Source organism: Ranitomeya imitator, chromosome 9, assembly GCF_032444005.1.
Source record: "Ranitomeya imitator isolate aRanImi1 chromosome 9, aRanImi1.pri, whole genome shotgun sequence".
In the NCBI taxonomy this organism is placed as follows: domain Eukaryota; kingdom Metazoa; phylum Chordata; class Amphibia; order Anura; family Dendrobatidae; genus Ranitomeya; species Ranitomeya imitator.
This window is the reverse complement of record NC_091290.1, coordinates 14,154,111-14,177,238: the sequence shown is the minus strand read 5'-3', so window position 1 is coordinate 14,177,238 and position 23,128 is coordinate 14,154,111. Positions and strand designations below refer to the sequence as shown.

The following is a 23,128-nucleotide window of genomic DNA, read 5'->3' as shown; positions in this document are numbered from 1 at the left end:
TGCAGGGATATAATGCAGGGAGCTCCGCTGTGCAGGGATATAATGCAGGGAGATCCGCTGTGCAGGGATATAATGCAGGGAGCTCCGCTGTGCAGGGATATAATGCAGGGAGCTCCGCTGTGCAGGGATATAGTGCAGGGAGCTCCGCTGTGCAGGGATATAATGCAGGGGGCTCCGCTGTGCAGGTATATAATGCAGGGAGCTCCGCTGTGCAGGGATATAATGCAGGGAGCTCCGCTGTGCAGGGATATAATGCAGGGAGCTCCGCTGTGCAGGGATATAATGCAGGGAGCTCCGCTGTGCAGGGATATAATGCAGGGAGATCCGCTGTGCAGGGATATAATGCAGGGAGCTCCGCTGTGCAGGGATATAATGCAGGGAGCTCCGCTGTGCAGGGATATAATGCAGGGAGCTCTGCTGTGCAGGGATATAATGCAGGGAGCTCCGCTGTGCAGGGATATAATGCAGGGAGCTCTGCTGTGCAGGGATATAATGCAGGAAGCTCCGCTGTGCAGGGATATAATGCAGGAGCTGTAGCACTGTACGCAGAGGCACTGGAGGTTCTGGTGCTCTATTTCCTAAGGTTCTGCAGGTTCTATCAGCCTAAAGTCCATATTACAGCCCCGCGGCCTCTAGCTGCAGCTTCTGCGCCCCCTCTCCGGTGTCTGCATACAATCACTAGCCGCTATTACCGGAGCTGGGAGATCTATAGCCCGGTCTGTGTGTGTGGAGAAAACACAGGAAGAAGAACAGTGAGCTGTGAGGCGCGCACCACCGCAGCCAATCAGATCTCTGCTTTCATCCGCTACACAAAACCTCTGAAACATGAAAGCCTCGTCTGATTGGTTCATTGCTGTTATTCGTTCATCACGTGGTTTCCAAGGTCACGTGACGTGATATTTTTTTTTTCCCGGTCACCTGGTGTTCCTCGGTCACGTGCTCCACGTCACGTGGTCCCTCCCGTCACAGACTAGGTGTTACTGGTGAGAGGAGGAAGTCTGCGCCGAGAGCGAAACCGGGAGCGGGGCCGTGCGGGTGACGAGTACCGGGGGCCGTGCGGGTGACGAGTAGCGGGGGCCGTGCGGGTGAGTACCGGGGGCCGTGCGGGTGAGTACCGGGGGCCGTGCGGGTGAGTACCGGGGGCCGTGCGGGTGAGTAGCGGGGGCCGTGCGGGTGAGTACCGGGGGGCCGTGCGGGTGACGAGTACCGGGGGCCGTGCGGGTGAGGACCGGGGGGGGGCCGTGCGGGTGAGGACCGGGGGGGGCCGTGCGGGTGAGGACCGGGGGGGGCCGTGCGGGTGAGGACCGGGGGGGGGCCGTGCGGGTGAGGACCGGGGGGGGCCGTGCGGGTGAGGACCGGGGGGGGGCCGTGCGGGTGAGGACCGGGGGGGGCCGTGCGGGTGAGGACCGGGGGGGGGCCGTGCGGGTGAGGACCGGGGGGGGGGGGCCGTGCGGGTGAGGACCGGGGGGGGGGGCCGTGCGGGTGAGGACCGGGGGGGCCGTGCGGGTGAGGACCGGGGGGGGCCGTGCGGGTGAGGACCGGGGGGGCCGTGCGGGTGAGGACCGGGGGGGGGCCGTGCGGGGGAGTACCGGGGGTGCCGTGCGGGTGAGGACCGGGGGTGCCGTGCGGGTGAGGATCGGGGGCCGTGCGGGTGAGGACCGGGGGGGGGGGCGTGCGGGTGAGGACCGGGGGGGCCGTGCGGGTGAGTATCGGGGGCAGTGCGGGTGAGTACCGGGGGGGCCGTGCGGGTGACGAGTACCGGGGGCCGTGCGGGTGACGAGTACCGGGGGCCGTGCGGGTGACGAGTACCGGGGGCCGTGCGGGTGACGAGTACCGGGGGCCGTGCGGGTGACGAGTACCGGGGGCCGTGCGGGTGACGAGTACCGGGGGCCGTGCGGGTGACGAGTACCGGGGGCCGTGCGGGTGACGAGTACCGGGGGCCGTGCGGGTGACGAGTACCGGGGGCCGTGCGGGTGACGAGTACCGGGGGCCGTGCGGGTGACGAGTACCGGGGGCCGTGCGGGTGACGAGTACCGGGGGCCGTGCGGGTGACGAGGACCGGGGGGGGGGCCGTGCGGGGGAGGACCGGGGGGGGGGCCGTGCGGGTGAGGACCGGGGGGGGCCGTGCGGGTGAGGACCGGGGGGGCCGTGCGGGTGAGGACCGGGGGGGGGCCGTGCGGGGGAGTACCGGGGGTGCCGTGCGGGTGAGGACCGGGGGTGCCGTGCGGGTGAGGATCGGGGGCCGTGCGGGTGAGGACCAGGGGGGGGGGCGTGCGGGTGAGGACCGGGGGGGCCGTGCGGGTGAGTATCGGGGGCAGTGCGGGTGAGTACCGGGGGGGCCGTGCGGGTGACGAGTACCGGGGGCCGTGCGGGTGACGAGTACCGGGGGCCGTGCGGGTGACGAGTACCGGGGGCCGTGCGGGTGACGAGTACCGGGGGCCGTGCGGGTGACGAGTACCGGGGGCCGTGCGGGTGACGAGTACCGGGGGCCGTGCGGGTGACGAGTACCGGGGGCCGTGCGGGTGACGAGTACCGGGGGCCGTGCGGGTGACGAGTACCGGGGGCCGTGCGGGTGACGAGGACCGGGGGGGGGGCCGTGCGGGGGAGGACCGGGGGGGGGGCCGTGCGGGTGAGGACCGGGGGGGGCCGTGCGGGTGAGGACCGGGGGGGGGGCCGTGCGGGTGAGGACCGGGGGGGGGCCGTGCGGGTGAGTTCCGTGGGGGCCGTGCGGGTGAGTACCGGGGGGGCCGTGCGGGTGAGTAGCGGGGGGCCGTGCGGGTGAGTGCCGGGCAGGGAGGCGCAAGGTCTGCGGGGCAGGTGCTCCCCCTGTATAACGTGTACTCTCCCGGCGGCTCAGACATCAGCGATAACACGACCGTAGTGAAGGAGTCATGGAGACGTTACAGAGATTTTCCATCAGAAGATTTCATAGGGCATAACATGCTGTGATCAGTGGGGGTCAGACTCCAGGGACACCTCCCCCCGTAGATGCTGAGAATGGTATCGCCCGTCCCCGGGGTCTCAGTGGTTACACGGGGGTATCTGGCCCTGCGACCTCCACACGTGTGCTCCCTCCTCACCCCGGGGCGCAGAGAGCGGGGACCCCCTGTTCTATGCCTCTGAGGGGGTCCTGACTATGGGTCCCAGGGCAGAGCCAGAGAGCGCCACGGTCCGGACAATACACAGAACCTTCTGCCGTCACCTTTTTAGTTTTTTTTTTTTTTTCACCTTCAGTCTTGACGCCCCTGGGATTTTTAATTTTAGGGGTTTATTTCACCCCTTAATTCCCAGAGCCGTAGAGTTCTTATTTTTCCTGTCCATGAACATCTGATGGGTTTTTTTTTTTTATTATTATTATTATTATTATTAATTAAAAAAATTTTTATTAATACAGTTTGTGTACGACCCGATTTCCTCACTTTATTTTTCTATGTTGTGAAAATCTCTAGAGGCTTTTGCCTCCAAGTCATTAAATCATCGATATCGAATGTGTCATTTCTTTACGATGAATGAGTTTTATAGCATTCAACCGCTCAGAAGGAAAACTGTGGTTGGTGGGCGCGGGGGGCGTGGTTGGTGGACGCGGGGTGGCGTGGTTGGTGTGCACTGTGGTTGGTGGGCACTGGTTGGTGGGTGCAGGGTGGCGTGGTTGGTGGGCACTGTGGTTGGTGGGCGCTGTGGTTGGTGGGCGCGGGGCGGCATGGTTGGTGGGCTCTGTGGTTGGTGGGCACGGGGCGGCATGGTTCGTGGGCGCTGTGGTTGGTGGGCGCGGGGCTCTGGTGGGCGCTGTGGTTGGGGCGCTGTGGTTGGTGGACGCGGGGCGGCTTGGTTGGTGGGCGCTGTGGTTGGTGGGCTCTGTGGTTGGTGGACGCGGGGCGGCTTGGTTGGTGGGCTCTGTGGTTGGTGGACGTGGGGCTCTGGTTTTTGGGCGCGGGGCGGCGTGGTTTGTGTGCTCTGTGGTTGGTGGGCGCTGTGTTTGGTGGACGCGAGGCGTTGTGGTTAGTGGTTGGTGAGCGCGGGGCGGCGTGGTTGGGCGCTGTGGTTGGTGGGCGCGGGGGGGGTGGAGTGGTTGGTGGACGCGGGGCGGCATGGTTGGTGGGCTCTGGTTGGTGGACGCGGGGCGGCATGGTTGGTGGGCTGCATGGTTGGTGGGCTCTGGTTGGTGGACGCGGGGCGGCATGGTTGGTGGGCTCTGTGGTTGGTGGGCGCTGTGGTTGGTGGACGCGGGGCGGCATGGTTGGTGGGCTCTGTGGTTGGTGGGCGCTGTGGTTGGTGGACGCGGGGCGGCGTGGTTGGGCGCTGTGGTTGGTAGATGCAGGGCTCTGTGGTTGGTGGGCGCTGTGGTTGGTGGACGCGGGGCGGCGTGGTTGGTGGGCGCTGTGGTTGGTGGGCGCTGTGGTTGGTGGGCTCTGTGGTTGGTGGGCGCTGTGGTTGGTGGACGCGGGGCGGCATGGTTGGTGGGCTCTGTGGTTGGTGGGCGCTGTGGTTGGTGGACGCGGGGCGGCGTGGTTGGGCGCTGTGGTTGGTAGATGCAGGGCTCTGTGGTTGGTGGGCGCTGTGGTTGGTGGACGCGGGGCGGCGTGGTTGGTGGGCGCTGTGGTTGGTGGGCGCTGTGGTTGGTGGGCGCTGTGGTTGGTGGGCGCTGTGGTTGGTGGACGCGGGGCGGCATGGTCGGTGGGCGCTGTGGTTGGTGGACGCGGGGCGGCGTGGTTGGTGGGCGCTGTGATTGGTGGGTGGCGTGGTTGGTGGAAGCGGGGCGCTGTGGTTGGTGGGCGCTGTGGTTGGTGGGCGCTGTGGTTGGTGGGCGCTGTGGTTGGTGGGTGCTGTGGTTGGTGTACGCGGGGCGGCGTGGTTGGGCACTGTGGTTGGTGGGCGCGGGGCGGCGTGGTTGGTGTACGCGGGGCGCTGTGGTTGGTGGGCGCTGTGGTTGGTGGGCGCTGTGGTTGGTGGGCGCTGTGGTTGGTGTACGCGGGGCGGCGTGGTTGGGCTCTGTGGTTGGTGGGCGCGGGGCGGCGTGGTTGGTGTACGCGGGGCTCTGTGGTTGGTGGGCGCTGTGGTTGGTGGACGCGGGGTGGCGTGGTTGGTGGGCGCTGTGGTTGGTGGGCACTATGGTTGGTGGGTGCTGTGTTTGGTGGACGCGGGGCGGCGTGGTTGGTGGGCTCTGTGGTTGGTGGGCTCTGGTTGGTGGACACGGGGCGGCGTGGTTGGTGGGCGCTGTGGATGGTGGGCTCTGTGGTTGGTGGACGCGGGGTGCTGTAGTTGGTGGGCGGCGTGGTTGGTGGGCGCTGTGGTTGGTGGACGCGGGGCGGCGTGGTTGGTGGGCGCTGTGGTTGGTGGACGAGGGGCGGCGTGGTTGGTGGGCGCTGCGGTTGGTGGGCGCGGGGCGGCGTGGTTGGTGGGCGCTGCGGTTGGTGGGCGCGGGGCGGCGTGGTTGGTGGGCGCTGTGGTTGGTGGACTAGGGGCGCTGTGGTTGGTGGGCGCTGTGGTTGGTGGACGCGGGGCGCTGTGGTTGGTGGACGCGGGGCGCTGTGGTTGGTGGACGCGGGGCGCTGTGGTTGGTGGACGCGGGGCGCTGTGGTTGGTGGACGCGGGGCGCTGTGGTTGGTGGACGCGGGGCGCTGTGGTTGGTGGGCGCTGTGGTTGGTGGACGCGGGGCGGCGTGGTTGGTGGGCGCTGTGGTTGGTGTACTAGGGGTGGCGTGGTTGGTGGGCGCTGTGGTTGGTGGGCGCTGTTGTTGGTGGACGCGGGGCGCTGTGGTTGGTGGGCGCTGTGGTTGGTGGACGCGGGGCGCTGTGGTTGGTGGGCGCTGTGGTTGGTGGACGCGGGGCGCTGTGGTTGGTGGGCGCTGTGGTTGGTGGACTAGGGGCGGCGTGGTTTGTGGGCGCTGTGGTTGGTGGACGAGGGGCGGCGTGGTTGGTGGGCGCTGTGGTTGGTGGACGAGGGGCGGCGTGGTTGGTGGGCTCTGTGCTTGGTGGGCACGGAGTGCTGTGGTTGGTGGACGAGGGGCGGCGTGGTTGGTGGGCGCTCTGGTTGGTGGGCACGGAGTGCTGTGGTTGGTGGATGTGATTGCAGGATGTAGCGCAGACATCTCTCTCTCCATACTGCAAGTTTGAAGCAAATACTTTAAATAGTGATTCACAAACGTTACTGTACTATAGAGTTCTGCACTTTGTTTGTTTTTCTCAAAAAGAAAAACAGTTTGCTTTTTTTATCATTATTGTTATTATTGCTTCCATAACAGATGTCGGAGCTCGGCAGTTGATGAGCTGCTGTCAGACACTTTAGACGTCACAGTTGCTATTGATCCCAGTGTCTAAAGGGTAGAACGATCAGAGACCGACTTTCTTTAGGTCAGATTTTTTTTTTGGCTCAGATTCTCTCCAAAATCTGCTTCAAAAACTGTTTGGAAACTGATTAATTTCAATGTGAAATCCCTTGTAATGTTTATTAGAGGAGGGGGGAAAGAGAGTTACAGAAGGTGTTCAGTACTTTGACAACTTCTCATACCCCTCGCTTAGCCCCGATAAAATAATAAAGCCTGTACTCTCCTCCCGTGCCGTTCCCGCAGTGTCGGCACTAGTTCTCCTCGGCTGGCACCTAATCGGCGCTGGCGTCGCCAATCCAACATTCGGACAAATCGAATATGAAGAAGTCCGTGATCAGCTGCAGCCCGGACCTCCTTTACATCTTCAAATTGTGATGCTTCACTGATTGGGCGCCAGCGTCACACGTCACAACAATCGTAGGAGAGCGAGTGCCGACACAGCGGGAATGCCACGGGAGGAGAGTACAGGCTTTATTATTTTATCGGGGCCAAACATCTTGATCAAGAAGATGTTGTCGTAGTAGTGGACAACCCCTTTAATGTGATTTGTTTGAAGCAGATTCGTAAGGAGACCTCTTCACACTAGGCGCTGTCCAATCAGAAGGCTGGACCAAAAAACTCTTCCAAAGCTGCTTCAGGAATAGAAAAAAACTTCCCCTAAACGGGAACTTTTCCTGGAGAGGTTTTTGTGTGGAGCCGGGACCGCGCAGAGCGGATGCGTGTGGAGCCGGGACCGCGCAGAGCGGCTGCGTGTGGAGCCGGGACCGCGCAGGGCGGCTGCGTGTGGAGCCGGGACCGCGCAGGGCGGCTGCGTGTGGAGCCGGGACCAGCAGGGCGGCTGCGTGTGGAGCCGGTACCAGCAGGGCGGTATGCGTGTGGAGCCGGGACCGCGCAGGGCGGATGCGCACACTGTATAATGGCCTTTCTTTAATATCAGACTCTTCAGATCACAGGATTCTTACGTTTTCATGGCTTTTTTTTTTTTCTTTATTACTTTAACCGTTGTCACTACTTCCACTCCGTACATTGATCACAGTTTATGAGCAGCAGGAATGCTTCCTATAGAGCGGAGCTCATCCTGCTCATCCCACACGTCTTGTTCACACTCTTGGGTACCCGATAAGTCTTTCTACGACTGATTAACTCTGCAGGTCGGTGAGGTCTCTAGCACACCCGTCATTCTCAGAGCTTGTGGTTCCAGACTGGAATGTTGGGAATGTAGTCCCTATGGCTGTGATGGAAAAGGGAAGCGATGATGGAATTTCCCCTGGACTGCAGGCCTATCCGGCTGATGTCATGTCGTTATCCACCAGCCTGCAGCCTGAGCCCAAATACAGGGGTGCTATGTATAGCTGTATACGGTACCTATGGTATACACCCAGATCTAATAGTCATATCTACAGCCCCAGATCTGGGTGTATATACCGCAGCTATTAGCTCTGGGTGTAGACTGACCCTGTGGCCACTAGATTTTTACATATACCATCTTTGCACCACTAGATCGGGGTGTATTATTATTTTTTATTATTATTATAGCGCCATTTGTTCCATGGCGCTTTACATGTGAGGAGGGGTATACATAATAAAAACAAGTACAGTAATCTTGAACAATACAGGTCACAACTGGTACAGGAGGAGAGAGGACCCTGCCCGCGAGGGCTCACAATCTACAAGGGATGGGTGAGGATACAGGAGGAGAGAGGACCCTGCCCGCGAGGGCTCACAATCTACAAGGGATGGGTGAGGATACAGGAGGAGAGAGGACCCTGCCCGCGAGGGCTCACAATCTACAAGGGATGGGTGAGGATACAGGAGGAGAGAGGACCCTGCCCGCGAGGGCTCACAATCTACAAGGGATGGGTGAGGATACAGTAGGCGAGGGTAGAGCTGGTCATGCAGCGGTTTGGTCGATCGGTGGTTACTGCAGGTTGTAGGCTTGTCGGAAGAGGTGGGTCTTCAGGTTCTTTTTGAAGGTTTCGATGGTAGGCGAGAGTCTGGTGTGTTGTGGTAGATGGTTCCAGAGTAGGGGTGATACGCGAGAGAAATCTTGTATACGATTGTGGGAAGAGGGGAGTAGAGAAGGAGATCTTGTGAGGATCGGAGGTTGCGTGTAGGTAAGTACCGGGAGACGAGGTCACAGATGTATGGAGGAGACAGGTTGTGGATGGCTTTGTACGTCATGGTTAGGGTTTTGTACTGGAGTCTCTGGGTAATGGGGAGCCAGTGCAGGGATTGACAGAGAGGAGAGGCCGGGGAATAGCGGGGGGACAGGTGGATTAGTCGGGCAGCAGAGTTTAGAATAGATTGGAGGGGTGCGAGAGTGTTAGAGGGGAGGCCACAGAGCAGGAGGTTGCAGTAGTCGAGGCGGGAGATGATGAGGGCATGGACTAGGGTTTTTGCAGATTCTTGGTTGAGGAATGAACGGATCCGTGAAATAGAGTTGAAGGCGGCAGGAAGTGGAAAGGGCTTGGATATGCGGTGTATGTACCGTACCCGCAGCCATTAGCTCTGGGTATAGACCGACACTGTGGCCCCTAGATTTGGCTATGTACTGTCCTCACGGCCCCTTAGATCTGGATGTGTGCTGTCCCAGCGACACTTAGATCTGGATATGTGTACCCCTAGATCTGTGTACATGTTGTGGTTTTTTTAGAGCCTGCGTTGGTTCTGAAATTCTCTCTGTGTGTAGACGGATATTGTGTTTCCTACTCGGCTAAAAAAAAATCATAGGAGGAATACTTTCTCTGCTGCAAAATAGTCTGCTCGATCAGGTGACGAGGGGCAGAGGATGAATGGAGGAGCCGGGATGGGGCCACTCGGGGATGGTTTGTCGTCTCTTTAGTCTTGGAGATGCATCGCTCTGCATAGGAGCTGTATACTTCTATAATGTTATAATTTTGCCCTTGACCACAACCCCATTACTGCCCTGAAAATCTGCTCCAGCCATTGCAGATGCCGCCTTAAAGGGGTTGTACAGGATTAGAACATATCTGCTGCTCTCTAGAGACTACTGAGCTCCATTGCAGTGAGTAGGATTAAGCTGCAATACCATATACAACCTGTTGGCAGCAGTGGCGCTGTTTTTGGAAGAAAGCCGCCACGTTTTTCTAATCCTGAACAGACGATTCCTCTCGGCACGCACACAGCTGTCAATGCTTATTATTTTCTATTTATTAGTTGCATTAATTTTCTGTGTAATCGCCTTCTGTTTCCCTCTTAGATGGTGCAGACGGCCATACAAGCCTCGTTACTATGAGTCTAGTGAACTCCGGAGCCAGCTACGAGGGTCGTTGGGATTCAGACGACGCCTGCTGCGGAGCTACGGCCGGCGCCTGCGCACTCAACACCAAGGAGGATGTCTTCAGCCCCTCGGTGGAGACGCCGGGGATTAACCCCTCCAGCCTGGTCATGGAGGAGACGCAAGGATACGACGTAGAGTTTGATCCCCCGCTCGAGAGCAAGTACGAGTGTCCCATCTGCCTCATGGCATTGAGGGAGCCCCTCCAAACACCGTGCGGCCATCGCTTTTGTAAAGCGTGCATCATAAAGTCTATAAGGTGAGCTCTGATCCTGGCAGCGTCTCCTCCAGCAGCGCCACGGTTGGCATCGCAGATATTACACTGATTTTTTTTTTTTTTTTTTCCTTTTCCCACAAGCATCGAGATTAAGGTAGCTTTCCAGACTAGTGTTTGGCTTTCTTGGGCACCTGACATCCCTGTGCTGGCATTTCTCTAGCAATGCAGACGTAGCCTACCCAAGAGAAACCCTTTAACTTTTACGCATGTCTCTTTTTGCAAAGTCAGGAACACTCCTTCAGCAAAATCGCCCCCAAGGTCAGATCCTGCAAGGTTCAGAAATATTGCAAAAAAAAAAGAGCTAAAGCTCAGACTCTAAAGGCCTCAGCGTGTTTATACGTTCATGACAGTACAATCGGACAAAGACCGATCATCTTAAAATGTAAAAAAATCTTATCTCAGGAAGATGACACATGACCTATTACACTGTGATTTACCAAAAGCTGGGCCAAAATGGTGAAAAATGTAAGTACACCCCATGGGGATGGATGGAGATGCCTCATGGGCAATGCAGAACCCTCCTGTATCCGACAGAACAATAAGGCAGCTGCTGCCCTATCCATTCATTTATCGTCTGGTCCGGCCTTTGTTGTGTCCTGTACCTTTCCTCCTGCAATGACCGAAAAGTGGTCGGGAGCAGGATACCGGTGTGTGCGCCAACGGCCGAGAATTATGGAGACTCATTCTCTGCATTTTACTCATCCTTTTTTAATTATTTAAAAGAAATGGTATTAAAAATAAGCTTTTCCGCATATTTAAGGATGGAAGGCGGTAACTTAGGAGCGACATTATTTATGTGCGGCGTTGTGTACTTGTACCCGTAGGGTCGGCGGTGCAGCATAATCTGCCGCACTGCCCCTTATAGGGTTAATTTTTGTGCTAGTCTTTAGAATCTCTCTGGCAGATTTAGTTCTGAGCACAAAACCACCGTCCCCCCGGTGTGAGCGCAGAGGCGCTGGGTGCCGCTCGCCTGCCGAGGGTGCGGTTTTTATCATAATCGGCAGGAAGGGAATAGGAAACGGCCGTGGCTCTGTAGACGATAAACTATTAACCCCCCCAGGACTGGAGGAAACAGGTGAATAAACGCTGCAGATCATCGCCTTCACCTAATTCCACGAGCCTGTCCTTCCTCTGCCCCCAGAGCTCATCATCATAGTCACATCCTCCAGCAGCTTTCGCCTCCACTCACACGTCCTGTTTACACCAATCACGTGAAATGCTGGGGGACGCTCAATTTTATTTATTTATTTTTATTAATCTCCTAATGGATTTTACTGTACAGAAGTTTCAAAAAACTTTATCCGCAACAACGGATCATATCTACTCTTTAGGGGTGGAGAGTGTTAACCCTCTCCCGTCCCCTTTATTTAGGATGGCTTCTGAATTCTTAAATATTAACCCTTTGGTGTTCCATAACGTATTTATCTATGAGCAGGACGTGGGGGAGGGGGTGGACCTGGGGATCAAGTGCAAAGGCGTCTGATGCTTGCTGACTGTTTCTCCGTTTTCTCCCCCGTTTCCCATTCTAGCTGTTATATCCCTTTGCTTTATCTTCCAGGGATGCAGGACCAAAGTGCCCCGTGGATAATGACCTCCTCCTCGAGAACCAACTCTTCCCCGATAACTTTGCCAAAAGGGAGATCCTATCCCTGACAGTGAAATGTCCCAGCCAGGACTGCGCGGGGAGGATGGAGCTGAGGAACCTGGAGGTGAGCGGGCCCTAGATCCTAGGGACAAATCTGTGAAATGCCGTGTGTAATGTATGATCTGGCCTGAACTCTGCAGCCTCGTAGGCAGAGTCCGGCCCTTACACGCACCCAGAGGGCTGCACAAGTGAATCTTAGTAGTGCAGCTTGAGGCTTTGTGCGTGTTCTCCAACGACATCCACAGTTTTGTGCTGAATAAGTTCTGTATATCTTCAAAGAACATTGCATCTAATATAGAGGTGCAGCTCCCCCTTCATAAATGTAAGATTGCATCCACTAGGGGGAGCCGGCTGAGTACTGTGTATTCACAGAGCTGTATGCAGTGCGATCCTGAGCTCCCTCTAGTGGTGGCCGCAGGGAGTCAGATTCTAGCAGAGCTCTGACCTCCTCTACGGATATGTTCTGATGGATTAGATTAAAGTTCAGGGGTGTGAGCTGTACTTCCTTATCATTGCTGCCAGGATATTAAAAGGGGTGTGTGGGTTTTTGTCTTTTTTTTTTTTTTCCCAGCATCATGTAGCAGCCTGTGCGTTCGCCAGTGTGGAGTGCAAACTGTGTCAGCAGGCCTTTAAGAGAAGCCAGCTACAGCGACACGTGGAGGACGAGTGCCCAAGACGCCTGGTATCATGCGAGAACTGCCTAACGGAGATGCCCTATGAGGAGAGGACAGTAAGTCTGCAAACCTATGTGTTTAAGTGAGTGGTATCTTATCGTCACCTTCTGCCACATGCAAGATGGCCGCCACAGTCGGAGGAGCCTGGACCTGCTAAACATCTGTTGTGTAGCTGTAAGGGAAAAATTGCTTTGTTGTTCTTTGCTTTCATGTGTCTCTGGATAGAATCAGTCTCCTTCCCCCTCTGACCGCTCTTATCACCGCGGAAGTCTGCTCAGCTATGCTGCCAGGTGCTGCAGAGGCCTCCCTCCTTCCCTGACAATATGGACAGAAAGCTATTCCTATTGGCTGTTCTGCGGTAATCACTATCCACAGACCGGGCTGTGGGTGTGACTGAGCATGTGCGACCACCGCGGCTTGGCTCGTTAGGTGGACGTGCCTATGGTTATACACTGTGGACACCATTTGGCACCATATTGTATGTCACCCCTTTTCAACAGATTTTTTTTTTTTTTCCGCTACATTTCAACCAATTTCTTTATTCAATGAATTTTCAATATTAATCGGTGGGACGTCCACTTCTTTACGGTAATCTGCCATCGTTTATTCTATAGCGACACGACCAGACCTGCCCCCTGGCCTATGTGACCTGTGAATACTGCCAGACCGATTTGGCCCGGAAACAGGTAGGAAAAGCCCCGAAGACACGGGTACAATTTGGTGAGCGTCTACTAATGTAATCTGGAGCTGTCCGAAGGAATCGCTGTGTGTGATTGTCATCATCAGTGATTATTGATGAGGCTGCGAGTAATCATGTGACGGGATCTGCTTTACTTTCAGATGGCCGATCATTATGACATGGACTGTTACAAGGCTCCAATCCCGTGTACTTACAGCCACTTTGGATGCAAAGAAAAGGTGAATGTTGTAAATATGAAACCACTGGTGACTTATTCAGACCTAGGTCCTTGTACAAAAGGACAGCATTATAGTAGTTATATTATTGTACATAGGGGCAGTATTATAGTAGTTATATTATTGTACATAGAGGCAGTATTATAGTAGTTATATTCTTGTACAAAAGGACAGCATTATAGTAGTTATATTCTTGTACATAGGGGCAGTATTATAGTAGTTATATTCTTGTACATAGTGAGCAGTATTATAGTAGTTATATTCTTGTACACAGGGGCAGTATTATAGTAGTTATATTATTGTACATAGAGGCAGTATTGTACTAGTTATATTCTTGTACATAGGAGCAGTATTATAGTAGTTATATTCTTGTACAAAAGGACAGCATTATAGTAGTTATATTCTTGTACATAGGGGCAGTATTATAGTAGTTATATTATTGTACATAGGGGCAGTATTATAGTAGTTATATTCCTGTACATAGAGGCAGTATTATAGTAGTTATATTCTTGTACATAGGAGCAGTATTATAGTAGTTATATTCCTGTACATAGAGGCAGTATTATAGTAGTTATATTCTTGTACATAGGAGCAGTATTATAGTAGTTATATTCTTGTACATAGGAGCAGTATTATAGTAGTTATATTCCTGTACATAGAGGCAGTATTATAGTAGTTATATTCTTGTACATAGGAGCAGTATTATAGTAGTTATATTCTTGCACATAGGAGCAGTATTATAGTAGTTATATTCCTGTACATAGAGGCAGTATTATAGTAGTTATATTCTTGTACATAGGAGCAGTATTATAGTAGTTATATTCTTGTACATAGGAGCAGTATTATAGTAGTTATATTCTTGTACATAGGAGCAGTATAATAGTAGTTATATTATTGTACATAGGGGCAGTATTATAATAGTTATATTCCTGTACATAGAGGCAGTATTATAGTAGTTATATTCTTGTGCATAGGGGCAGTATTATAGTAGTTATATTCTTGTACATAGGAGGCAGTATTATAGTAGTTATATTCTTGTACATAGGGGCAGTATTATAGTAGTTATATTCTTGTACATAGGAGCAGTATTATAGTAGTTATATTCTTGTACATAGGAGCAGTATTATAGTAGTTATATTCTTGTACATAGGGGCAGTATTATAGTAGTTATATTATTGTACATAGGGGCAGTATTATAATAGTTATATTCCTGTACATAGAGGCAGTATTATAGTAGTTATATTCTTGTGCATAGGGGCAGTATTATAGTAGTTATATTCTTGTACATAGGAGGCAGTATTATAGTAGTTATATTCTTGTACATAGGGGCAGTATTATAGTAGTTATATTCTTGTACATAGGAGCAGTATTATAGTAGTTATATTCTTGTACATAGGAGCAGTATTATAGTAGTTATATTCTTGTACATAGGAGCAGTATTATAGTAGTTATATTATTGTACATAGGGGCAGTATTATAATAGTTATATTCCTGTACATAGAGGCAGTATTATAGTAGTTATATTCTTGTGCATAGGGGCAGTATTATAGTAGTTATATTCTTGTACATAGGAGGCAGTATTATAGTAGTTATATTCTTGTACATAGGGGCAGTATTATAGTAGTTATATTCTTGTACATAGGAGCAGTATTATAGTAGTTATATTCTTGTACATAGGAGCAGTATTATAGTAGTTATATTCTTGTACATAGGGGCAGTATTATAGTAGTTATATTCTTGTGCATAGGGGCAGTATTATAGTAGTTATATTCTTGTATATAGGGGGCAGTATTATAGTAGTTATATTCTTGTGCATAGGGGCAGTATTATAGTAGTTATATTCTTGTACATAGGGGCAGTATTATAGTAGTTATATTCTTGTGCATAGGGGCAGTATTATAGTAGTTATATTCTTGTACATAGGAGGCAGTATTATAGTAGTTATATTCTTGTACATAGGGGCAGTATTATAGTAGTTATATTCTTGTACATAGGAGGCAGTATTATAGTAGTTATATTCTTGTATATAGAGGCAGTATTATAGTAGTTATATTCTTGTACATAGGGACAGTATTATAGTAGTTATATTCCTGTACATAGGAGCAGTATTATAATAGTTATATTCTTGTACATAGGGGCAGTATTATAGTAGTTATATTCTTGTAGATAGGGGCAGTATTATAATAGTTATATTCTTGTACATAGGGGCAGTATTATAGTAGTTATATTCTTGTACATAGGGGCAGTATTATAGTAGTTATATTCTTGTACATAGGAGCAGTATTATAGTAGTTATATTCTTGTACATACGGGCAGTATTATCTATTTACATAATTGTCTAAGGGGTACTTCCGTCTGTCTGTCCTTCTGTCACGGATATTCATTGGTCGTGGCCTCTGTCTATCATGGAAATCCAAGTCGCTGATTGGTCGCCGCAAAACAGCCACGACCAATCAGCAACGGGCACAGTCCGGAAGAAAATGGCCGCTCTATACTCCCCGCAGTCGGTGTCCCCGGCGCTCCGCTCCATACTCCCCTCCGGTCACCGCTAACACAGGGTTAATGCCGGCGGTAACGCATTCCGTTACCGCCGCTATTAACCCTGTGTGTCCCCAACCTTTTACTATTGATGCTGCCTATGCAAGTAATGTTAAAAATAGTACAAAAACAAAAAACCTGCTATACTCACCCTCTGTTGTCCGCTGAGCCGCTCGCGCCTGCCGCCATCTTCCTTTCCCAGCGATGCTTTGCAAAATTACCCTTAAGACCTAGCGGTCTCGCGAGACCGCTAAGTCATATGGGTAATTTCGCAAAGCATCCTGGGAACGCAAGATGGCGGCAGCCGCACGCCCATCTGCACAGCGCCGTTGGATCCCAGGAAGCGGAGAGACGGGACGCTGAGGAGCAGCGACAAGAATGGTGAGTATGTTCAACTACAAGGGGCCCTCGGATCGAGTATGTTTATTTTTTTAACCTGTGACATACGTGGCTCGGTAATATACTACGTGGCTCTGTGCTTTATACTACGTGGCTCTGGGCAATATACTACGTGGCTCTGTGCTTTATACTACGTGGCTCTGTGCTTTATACTACGTGGCTCTGTGCTTTATACTACGTGGCTCTGCTTTATACTACGTGGCTCTGTGCTTTATACTACGTGGCTCTGTGCTTTATACTACGTGGCTCTGTGCTTTATACTACGTGGCTCTGGGCAATATACTACGTGGCTCTGTGCTTTATACTACGTGGCTCTGTGCTTTATACTACGTGGCTCTGTGCTTTATACTACGTGGCTCTGTGCTTTATACTACGTGGCTCTGTGCTTTATACTACGTGGCTCTGTGCTTTATACTACGTGGCTCTGCTTTATACTACGTGGCTCTGTGCTTTATACTACGTGGCTGTGCAGTATACTACGTGGCTGTGCAATATACTACGTGGCTGTGCAATATACTACGTGGCTCTGTGCAATATACTACGTCACTGGGCAATATACTACGTGTCTCTGCTGTATACTACAAGGCTGGGCAATATACTACGTGGCTGGACAATATACTACGTGGCTGGGCAATATACTACGTCGCTGTGCAATATACTACGTGACTGGGCAATATACTACGTCGCTTGGCAATATACTACGTGGACATGCATATTCTAGAATACCCGATACGTTAGAATCGGGCCACCATCTAGTAGTAGTTATATTCTTGTACATAGGGGCAGTATTATAGTAGTTATATTCTTGTACATAAGAGCAGTATTATAGTAGTTATATTCTTGTACATAGGAGCAGTATTATAGTAGTTATATTCTTGTACACAGGAGCAGTATTATAGTAGTTCTATTGTACATAGGAGCAGTATTATAGTAGTTATATTGTTGTACATAGGGGCAGTATTATAGTAGTTCTATTCTTGTACATAGGGGCAGTATTATAGTAGTTATATTCTTGTACATAGGAGTATTATAGTAGTTATATTGTTGTATATAGGAGCAGTATTATAGTAGTTATATTCTTGTACATAGGAGCAGTATTATAGTAGTTATAGTCTTGTACATAGGAGCAGTATTATAGTAGTTATATTCTTGTACATAGGAGCAGTATTATAGTAGTTATATTCTTGTACATAAGAGCAGTATTACAGTAGTTATATTCTTGTACATAGGAGCAGTATTATAGTAGTTATATTCTTGTACATAGGAGCAGTATTATAGTAATTATATTCTTGTACATAGGAGCAGTATTATAGTAGTTATATTCTTGTACATAGGAGCAGTATTATAGTAGTTATATTCTTGTACATAGGGGGCAGTATTGTAGTAGTTATATTCTTGTACATAGGGGCAGTATTATAGTAGTTATATTCTTGTACATAGGAGCAGTATTATAGTAGTTATATTCTTGTACATAGGAGCAGTATTATAGTAGTTATATTCTTGTACATAGGGGGCAGTATTACAGTAGTTATATTCTTGTACATAGGGGCAGTATTATAGTAGTTATATTCTTGTACATAGGGGGCAGTATTACAGTAGTTATATTCTTGTACATAGGGGCAGTATTATAGTAGTTCTATTCTTGTACATAAGAGCAGTATTATAGTAGTAATATTCTTGTACATAGGGAGCAGTATTATAGTAGTTATATTCTTGTACATAGGAGCAGTATTATAGTAGTTATATTCTTGTACATAGGGGCAGTATTATAGTAGTTATATTCTTGTACATAGGAGCAGTATTATAGTAGTTATATTCTTGTACATAGGTGGCAGTATTATAGTAGTTATATTCTTGTACATAGGAGCAGTATTATAGTAGTTCTATTCTTGTACATAGGAGCAGTATTATAGTAGTTATATTCTTGTACATAGGTGGCAGTATTATAGTAGTTATATTCTTGTACATAGGGGCAGAATTATAGTAGTTATATTCTTGTACATAGGGGCAGTATTATAGTAGTTATATTCTTGTACATAGGGAGCAGTATTATAGTAGTTATATTGTTGTATATAGGAGCAGTATTATAGTAATATTCTTGTACATAGGAGCAGTATTATAGTAGTTATATTCTTGTACATAGGGGCAGTATTATAGTAGTTATATTCTTGTACATAGGGGCAGTATTATAGTAGTTATATTCTTGTACATAGGGGCAGTATTATAGTAGTTATATTCTTGTATATAGGGGCAGTATTATAGTAGTTATATTCTTGTACATAGGGAGCAGTATTATAGTAGTTATATTCTTGTACATAGGGGCAGTATTATAGTAGTTATATTCTTGTACATAGGGGCAGTATTATAGTAGTTATATTCTTGTACATAGGGGGCAGTATTATAGTAGTTATATTCTTGTACATAGGGGCAGTATTATAGTAGTTATATTCTTGTACATACAGGTAGTATTATAGTAGTTATATTCTTGTACATAGGGGCAGTATTATAGTAGTTATATTCTTGTACATACAGGTAGTATTATAGTAGTTATATTCTTGTACATAGGGGCAGTATTATAGTAGTTATATTCTTGTACATACAGGTAGTATTATAGTAGTTATATTCTTGTACATAGGGGCAGTATTATAGTAGTTATATTCTTGTACGTACAGGTAGTATTATAGTAGTTATACTCTTGTACATAGGGGCAGTATTATAGTAGTTATATTCTTGTACATACAGGTAGTATTATAGTAGTTATACTCTTGTACATAGGGGCAGTATTATAGTTATTGTTATATCTATTTTGCTTGTCTGTCATTAGGACGACTACTTTGTGCCAATAATGGTCTCGGTACAGATGTTCCTCCCCCCACGACTCCCAATCTTTGATATTACGGTATTATGACGCTTCTCGTCTCCCTTCTGACAGATGCAGAGGAATGATCTCGCTCGGCACTTACAGGAGTTCACCCAGGCTCACATGCGAATGATGGCACAAACCCTGAGAAGCGTCAGCAGTTCCTTCACACCGATATCCAACATGGCTGGCGTGTCGCTTGATCCCAACCAGTTTGAACCCGCTCCTTCATCATTCCCAGTGCCGTCTTCCTTAATATCCACCCCCCATGACTCCAGCCAACAGATCCAGAGCATGAAGGAGACCATTGAGCAGCTGGAAGGTCGCCTGGTGATTCAGGACCATCAGATCCGTGAGCTCATAGCCAAAATGGAAACCCAGACTGTCGTTGTGATGGACCTGAAGCACACGGTCCGTGTCTTGGAAGACAAGCTGGTGGAGGTGGAAGCGCAGCAGTACAATGGCATCTTCATATGGAAGATCCACAACTTCAGCACTCACCTAAGGAACCAGGAGGAGGAGCGGCCGGTGGTCATCCATAGTCCTGGGTTTTACACCGGTAAGCCTGGCTACAAGCTCTGCCTCCGGATGCACCTGCAGTCGCATAGCGCGCCTCGCTGTGCCGACTACATCTCCCTCTTTGTACACACCATGCAAGGCGAATACGACAACCTCCTCCACTGGCCTTTTCAGGGAACCATCCGTCTCTCCATCTTGGACCAGTCCGAAGGTTCCAACTTTCAGGACCAAGAAGAGATTATGGACACTAAACCAGACTTGTTGGCCTTCCAGAGGCCCACCGTGGCCCGCAACCCTAAGGGCTTTGGCTACGTCACCTTTATGCCCATTCTGGCCTTAAGACAGCGCATGTTCATAAAAAACGACACGTTGCTGGTGCGCTGCGTCGTCACCACCCAAGGGGAGCTGAACAGCCCGCGCCGTGAGGGATTCCACCCACGCAACAGCGACGGGGCCACCTTATAGTCCACGAGTCCTCCGCTAATGAAATGTTCTCATAATGGCCATGGTCATCACCGCGCTGCTTCCTTTAAGACTGTGCAAAGTGTCTGAACGTTACCGTTTGTGACATGACTGTATTAAACAGATTTTTACCTGTGCTCAACATCGATGCTGAATATGATGTCTAAAAACTTTTTTTTATTTTTCTGTAAATAATAGCAACAATATTAGTCTTCCATCTATGACTTCGCCAAACTTCATAAGTGGTCACCACCCACCCAGCTTTTCCAAACTACAAATGCCAACGAGCTCTGGTTTGCAACCATTGGGGACCATCGTTCTACATGGATGTTCTCGTAGTCCTAAACCCATAGGAAGAGACAGTCCTATGTAAATCCTATTACATTAAATACATGCTTAACTCTTTGGCAACGGCTGCTGTGCATGTACGATGTCTATGTGCCAAAATTTATATGGTACGGGCTCAGGACTCGAGCCTACTCCGTACAGCTCTGGTACCGGCTGCATTACAGACAGTAACTGAGTGGGCAACAGTTTAACGTCTTAAATGCCTCAGTCACGCCTTTTGGAGACCCCCGGGTCTGCCTTGTAAGACCTTATGTAGCCTGTGACTGGGTTTCATAAGAGATCATCCATTTCTCAATGCACTGCAATATCACAGCGCTGCAGGGTATCGTATGGGCAATCGAGCAATCTCAGGATCAAGTTTCAATTAACCCCTTTACCCCCAAGGGTGGTTTGCACGTTAATGACCGGGCCAATTTTTACAATTCTGACCACTGTCCCTTTATGAGGTTATAACTCTGGAACGCTTCAATGGATCCTGGTGATTCTGACATTGTTTTCTCGTGACATATTGTACTTCATGACAATGGTAAAAATTATTTGATATAACCTGCGTTTATTTGTGAAAAAAACGGAAATTTGGCGAAAATTATGAAAATTTCGCAATTTTCCAACTTTGAATTTTTATGCAATTAAATCACAGAGATATGTCACACAAAATACTTAATAAGTAACATTTCCCACATGTCTACTTTACATCAGCACAATTTTGGAACCAAAATTTTTTTTTGTTAGGGAGTTATAAGGGTTAAAAGTTGACCAGCAATTTCTCATTTCTACAACACCATTTTATTTTAGGGACCACATCTCATTTGAAGTCATTTTGAGGGGTCTATATGATAGAAAATACCCAAGTGTGACACCATTCTAAAAACTACACCCCTCAAGGTGCTCAAAACCATATTCAAGAAGTTTATTAACCCTTCTGGTGCTTCACAGGAATTTTTTGAATGTTTAAATAAAAATGAACATTTAACTTTTTTTCACAAAAAATGTAATTCAGCTCCAATTTGTTTTATTTTACCAAGGGTAACAGGAGAAAATGGACCCCAAACATTGTTGTACAATTTGTCCTGAGTATGCCAATACCCCACATGTGGGGGTAAACCACTGTTTGGGCGCATGGCAGAGCTCGGAAGCGAAGGAGTGCCATTTGACTTTTCAATGCAAAATTGACTGGAATTGAGATGGGACGCCATGTTTCGTTTGGAGAGCCCCTGATGTGGCTAAACATTGAAACCCCCCACAAGTGACACCATTTTGGAAAGTAGACCCCCTAAGGAACTTATCTAGAGGTGTGGTGAGCACTTTGACCCAACAAGTGCTTCACAGAAGTTTATAATGTAGAACCGTAAAAATAAAAAATCATATTTTTTCACAAAAATTATCTTTTTGCCCCCAATTTTTTATTTTCCCAAGGGTAAGAGAAGAAATTGGACCCCAAAAGTTGTTGTACAATTTGTCCTGAGTACGCGGATACCCCATATGTGGGGGTAAACCACTGTTTGGGTGGATGGGAGAGCTCGGAAGGGAAGGAGCGCCGTTTGACTTTTCAAAGCAAAATTGACAGGAATTGAGATGGGACGCCATGTTGCGTTTGAAGAGCCACTGATGTGCCTAAACATTGAAACCCCCCACAAATGACACCATTTTGGAAAGTAGACCCCCTAAGGAACTTATCTAGAGGTGTGGTGAGCACTTTGACCCACCAAGTGCTTCACAGAAGTTTATAATGCAGAGCCGTAAAAATAAAACAAAATTTTTTTCCCACAAAAATTATTTTTTTAGCCCCCAGTTTTGTATTTTCCTGAGGGTAACAGGAGAAATTGGACCCCAAAATTTGTTGCCCAATTTGTCCTGAGTGCGATGATACACCATATGTGGGGGGAACCACTGTTTGGGCACATGGGAGGGCTCAGAAGGGAAGGAGTGCCATTTGAATGCAGACTTAGATGGAATGGTCTGCAGGTGTCACATTGCGTTTGCAGAGCCCCTAATGTACCTAAACAGTAGAAACCCCCCACAAGTGACACCATTTTGGAAAGTAGACCCCCTTAGGAACTTATCTAGATGTGTGCTGAGCGCTTTGACCCACCAAGGGCTTCACAGAAGTTTATAATGGAGAGCCGTAAAAATAAAACAAAAATTTTTTCCCACAAAAATTATTTTTTAGCCCCCAGTTTTGTATTTTCCCGAGGGTAAAAGGAGAAATTCGACCCCACAATTTGTTGTCCTGAGTGCGCTGATACCCCATATGTGGGGGGGAACCACTGTTTGGGCGCATGGGAGGGCTCGGAAGGGAAGGAGCTCCATTTGGAATGAGGACTTAGATGGAATGGTCTGCAGGTGTCACATTGCATTTGCAGAGCCCCTAATGTACCTAAACAGTAGAAACCTCCCACAAGTGACACCATTTTGGAAACTAGACCCCCTAAGGAACTCATCTAGATGTGTTGTGATAGCTTTGAACCCCCAAGTGTTTCACTACAGTTTGTAACGCAGAGCCGTGAAAATTAAAAAAAAAAATCTTTCCCCCCAAAATTATTTTTTAGCCCCCAGTTTTGTATTTTCCCGAGGGTAAGAGGAGAAATTCGACCCCAAAAGTTGTTGTCCAATTTGTCCTGAGTGCGCTGATACCCCATATGTGGGGGGGAACCACTGTTTGGGCGCATGGGAGGGCTCGGAAGGGAAGGAGCTCCATTTGGAATGAGGACTTAGATGGAATGGTCTGCAGGTGTCACATTGCATTTGCAGAGCCCCTAATGTACCTAAACAGTAGAAACCTCCCACAAGTGACACCATTTTGGAAACTAGACCCCCTAAGGAACTCATCTAGATGTGTTGTGATAGCTTTGAACCCCCAAGTGTTTC

General features: G+C 49.5%; 1 protein-coding gene across 6 annotated transcripts; it reads left to right on the top strand.

Moving 5' to 3' along the window:
- The first annotated feature begins 918 nt into the window (after positions 1–918).
- Positions 919–20,054, top strand: TRAF6 (TNF receptor associated factor 6). 6 transcript variants are annotated; one of them, XM_069740269.1, is made up of 7 exons: positions 919–983; positions 9,546–9,882; positions 11,459–11,609; positions 12,117–12,275; positions 12,834–12,905; positions 13,060–13,137; positions 19,004–20,054. In XM_069740269.1, the coding sequence occupies exons 2-7, from the start codon at positions 9,578–9,580 to the stop codon at positions 19,913–19,915; spliced, it is 1,677 nt and encodes a 558-aa protein (XP_069596370.1). In that variant the 5' UTR covers positions 919–983; positions 9,546–9,577; the 3' UTR covers positions 19,916–20,054. The 6 variants fall into 6 exon arrangements, with proteins under 6 accessions (XP_069596370.1, XP_069596367.1, XP_069596366.1 ...); XM_069740266.1 differs by having other exon boundaries at positions 958–1,035; XM_069740265.1 differs by having other exon boundaries at positions 960–1,060.
- The last annotated feature ends 3,074 nt before the right edge of the window (positions 20,055–23,128 follow it).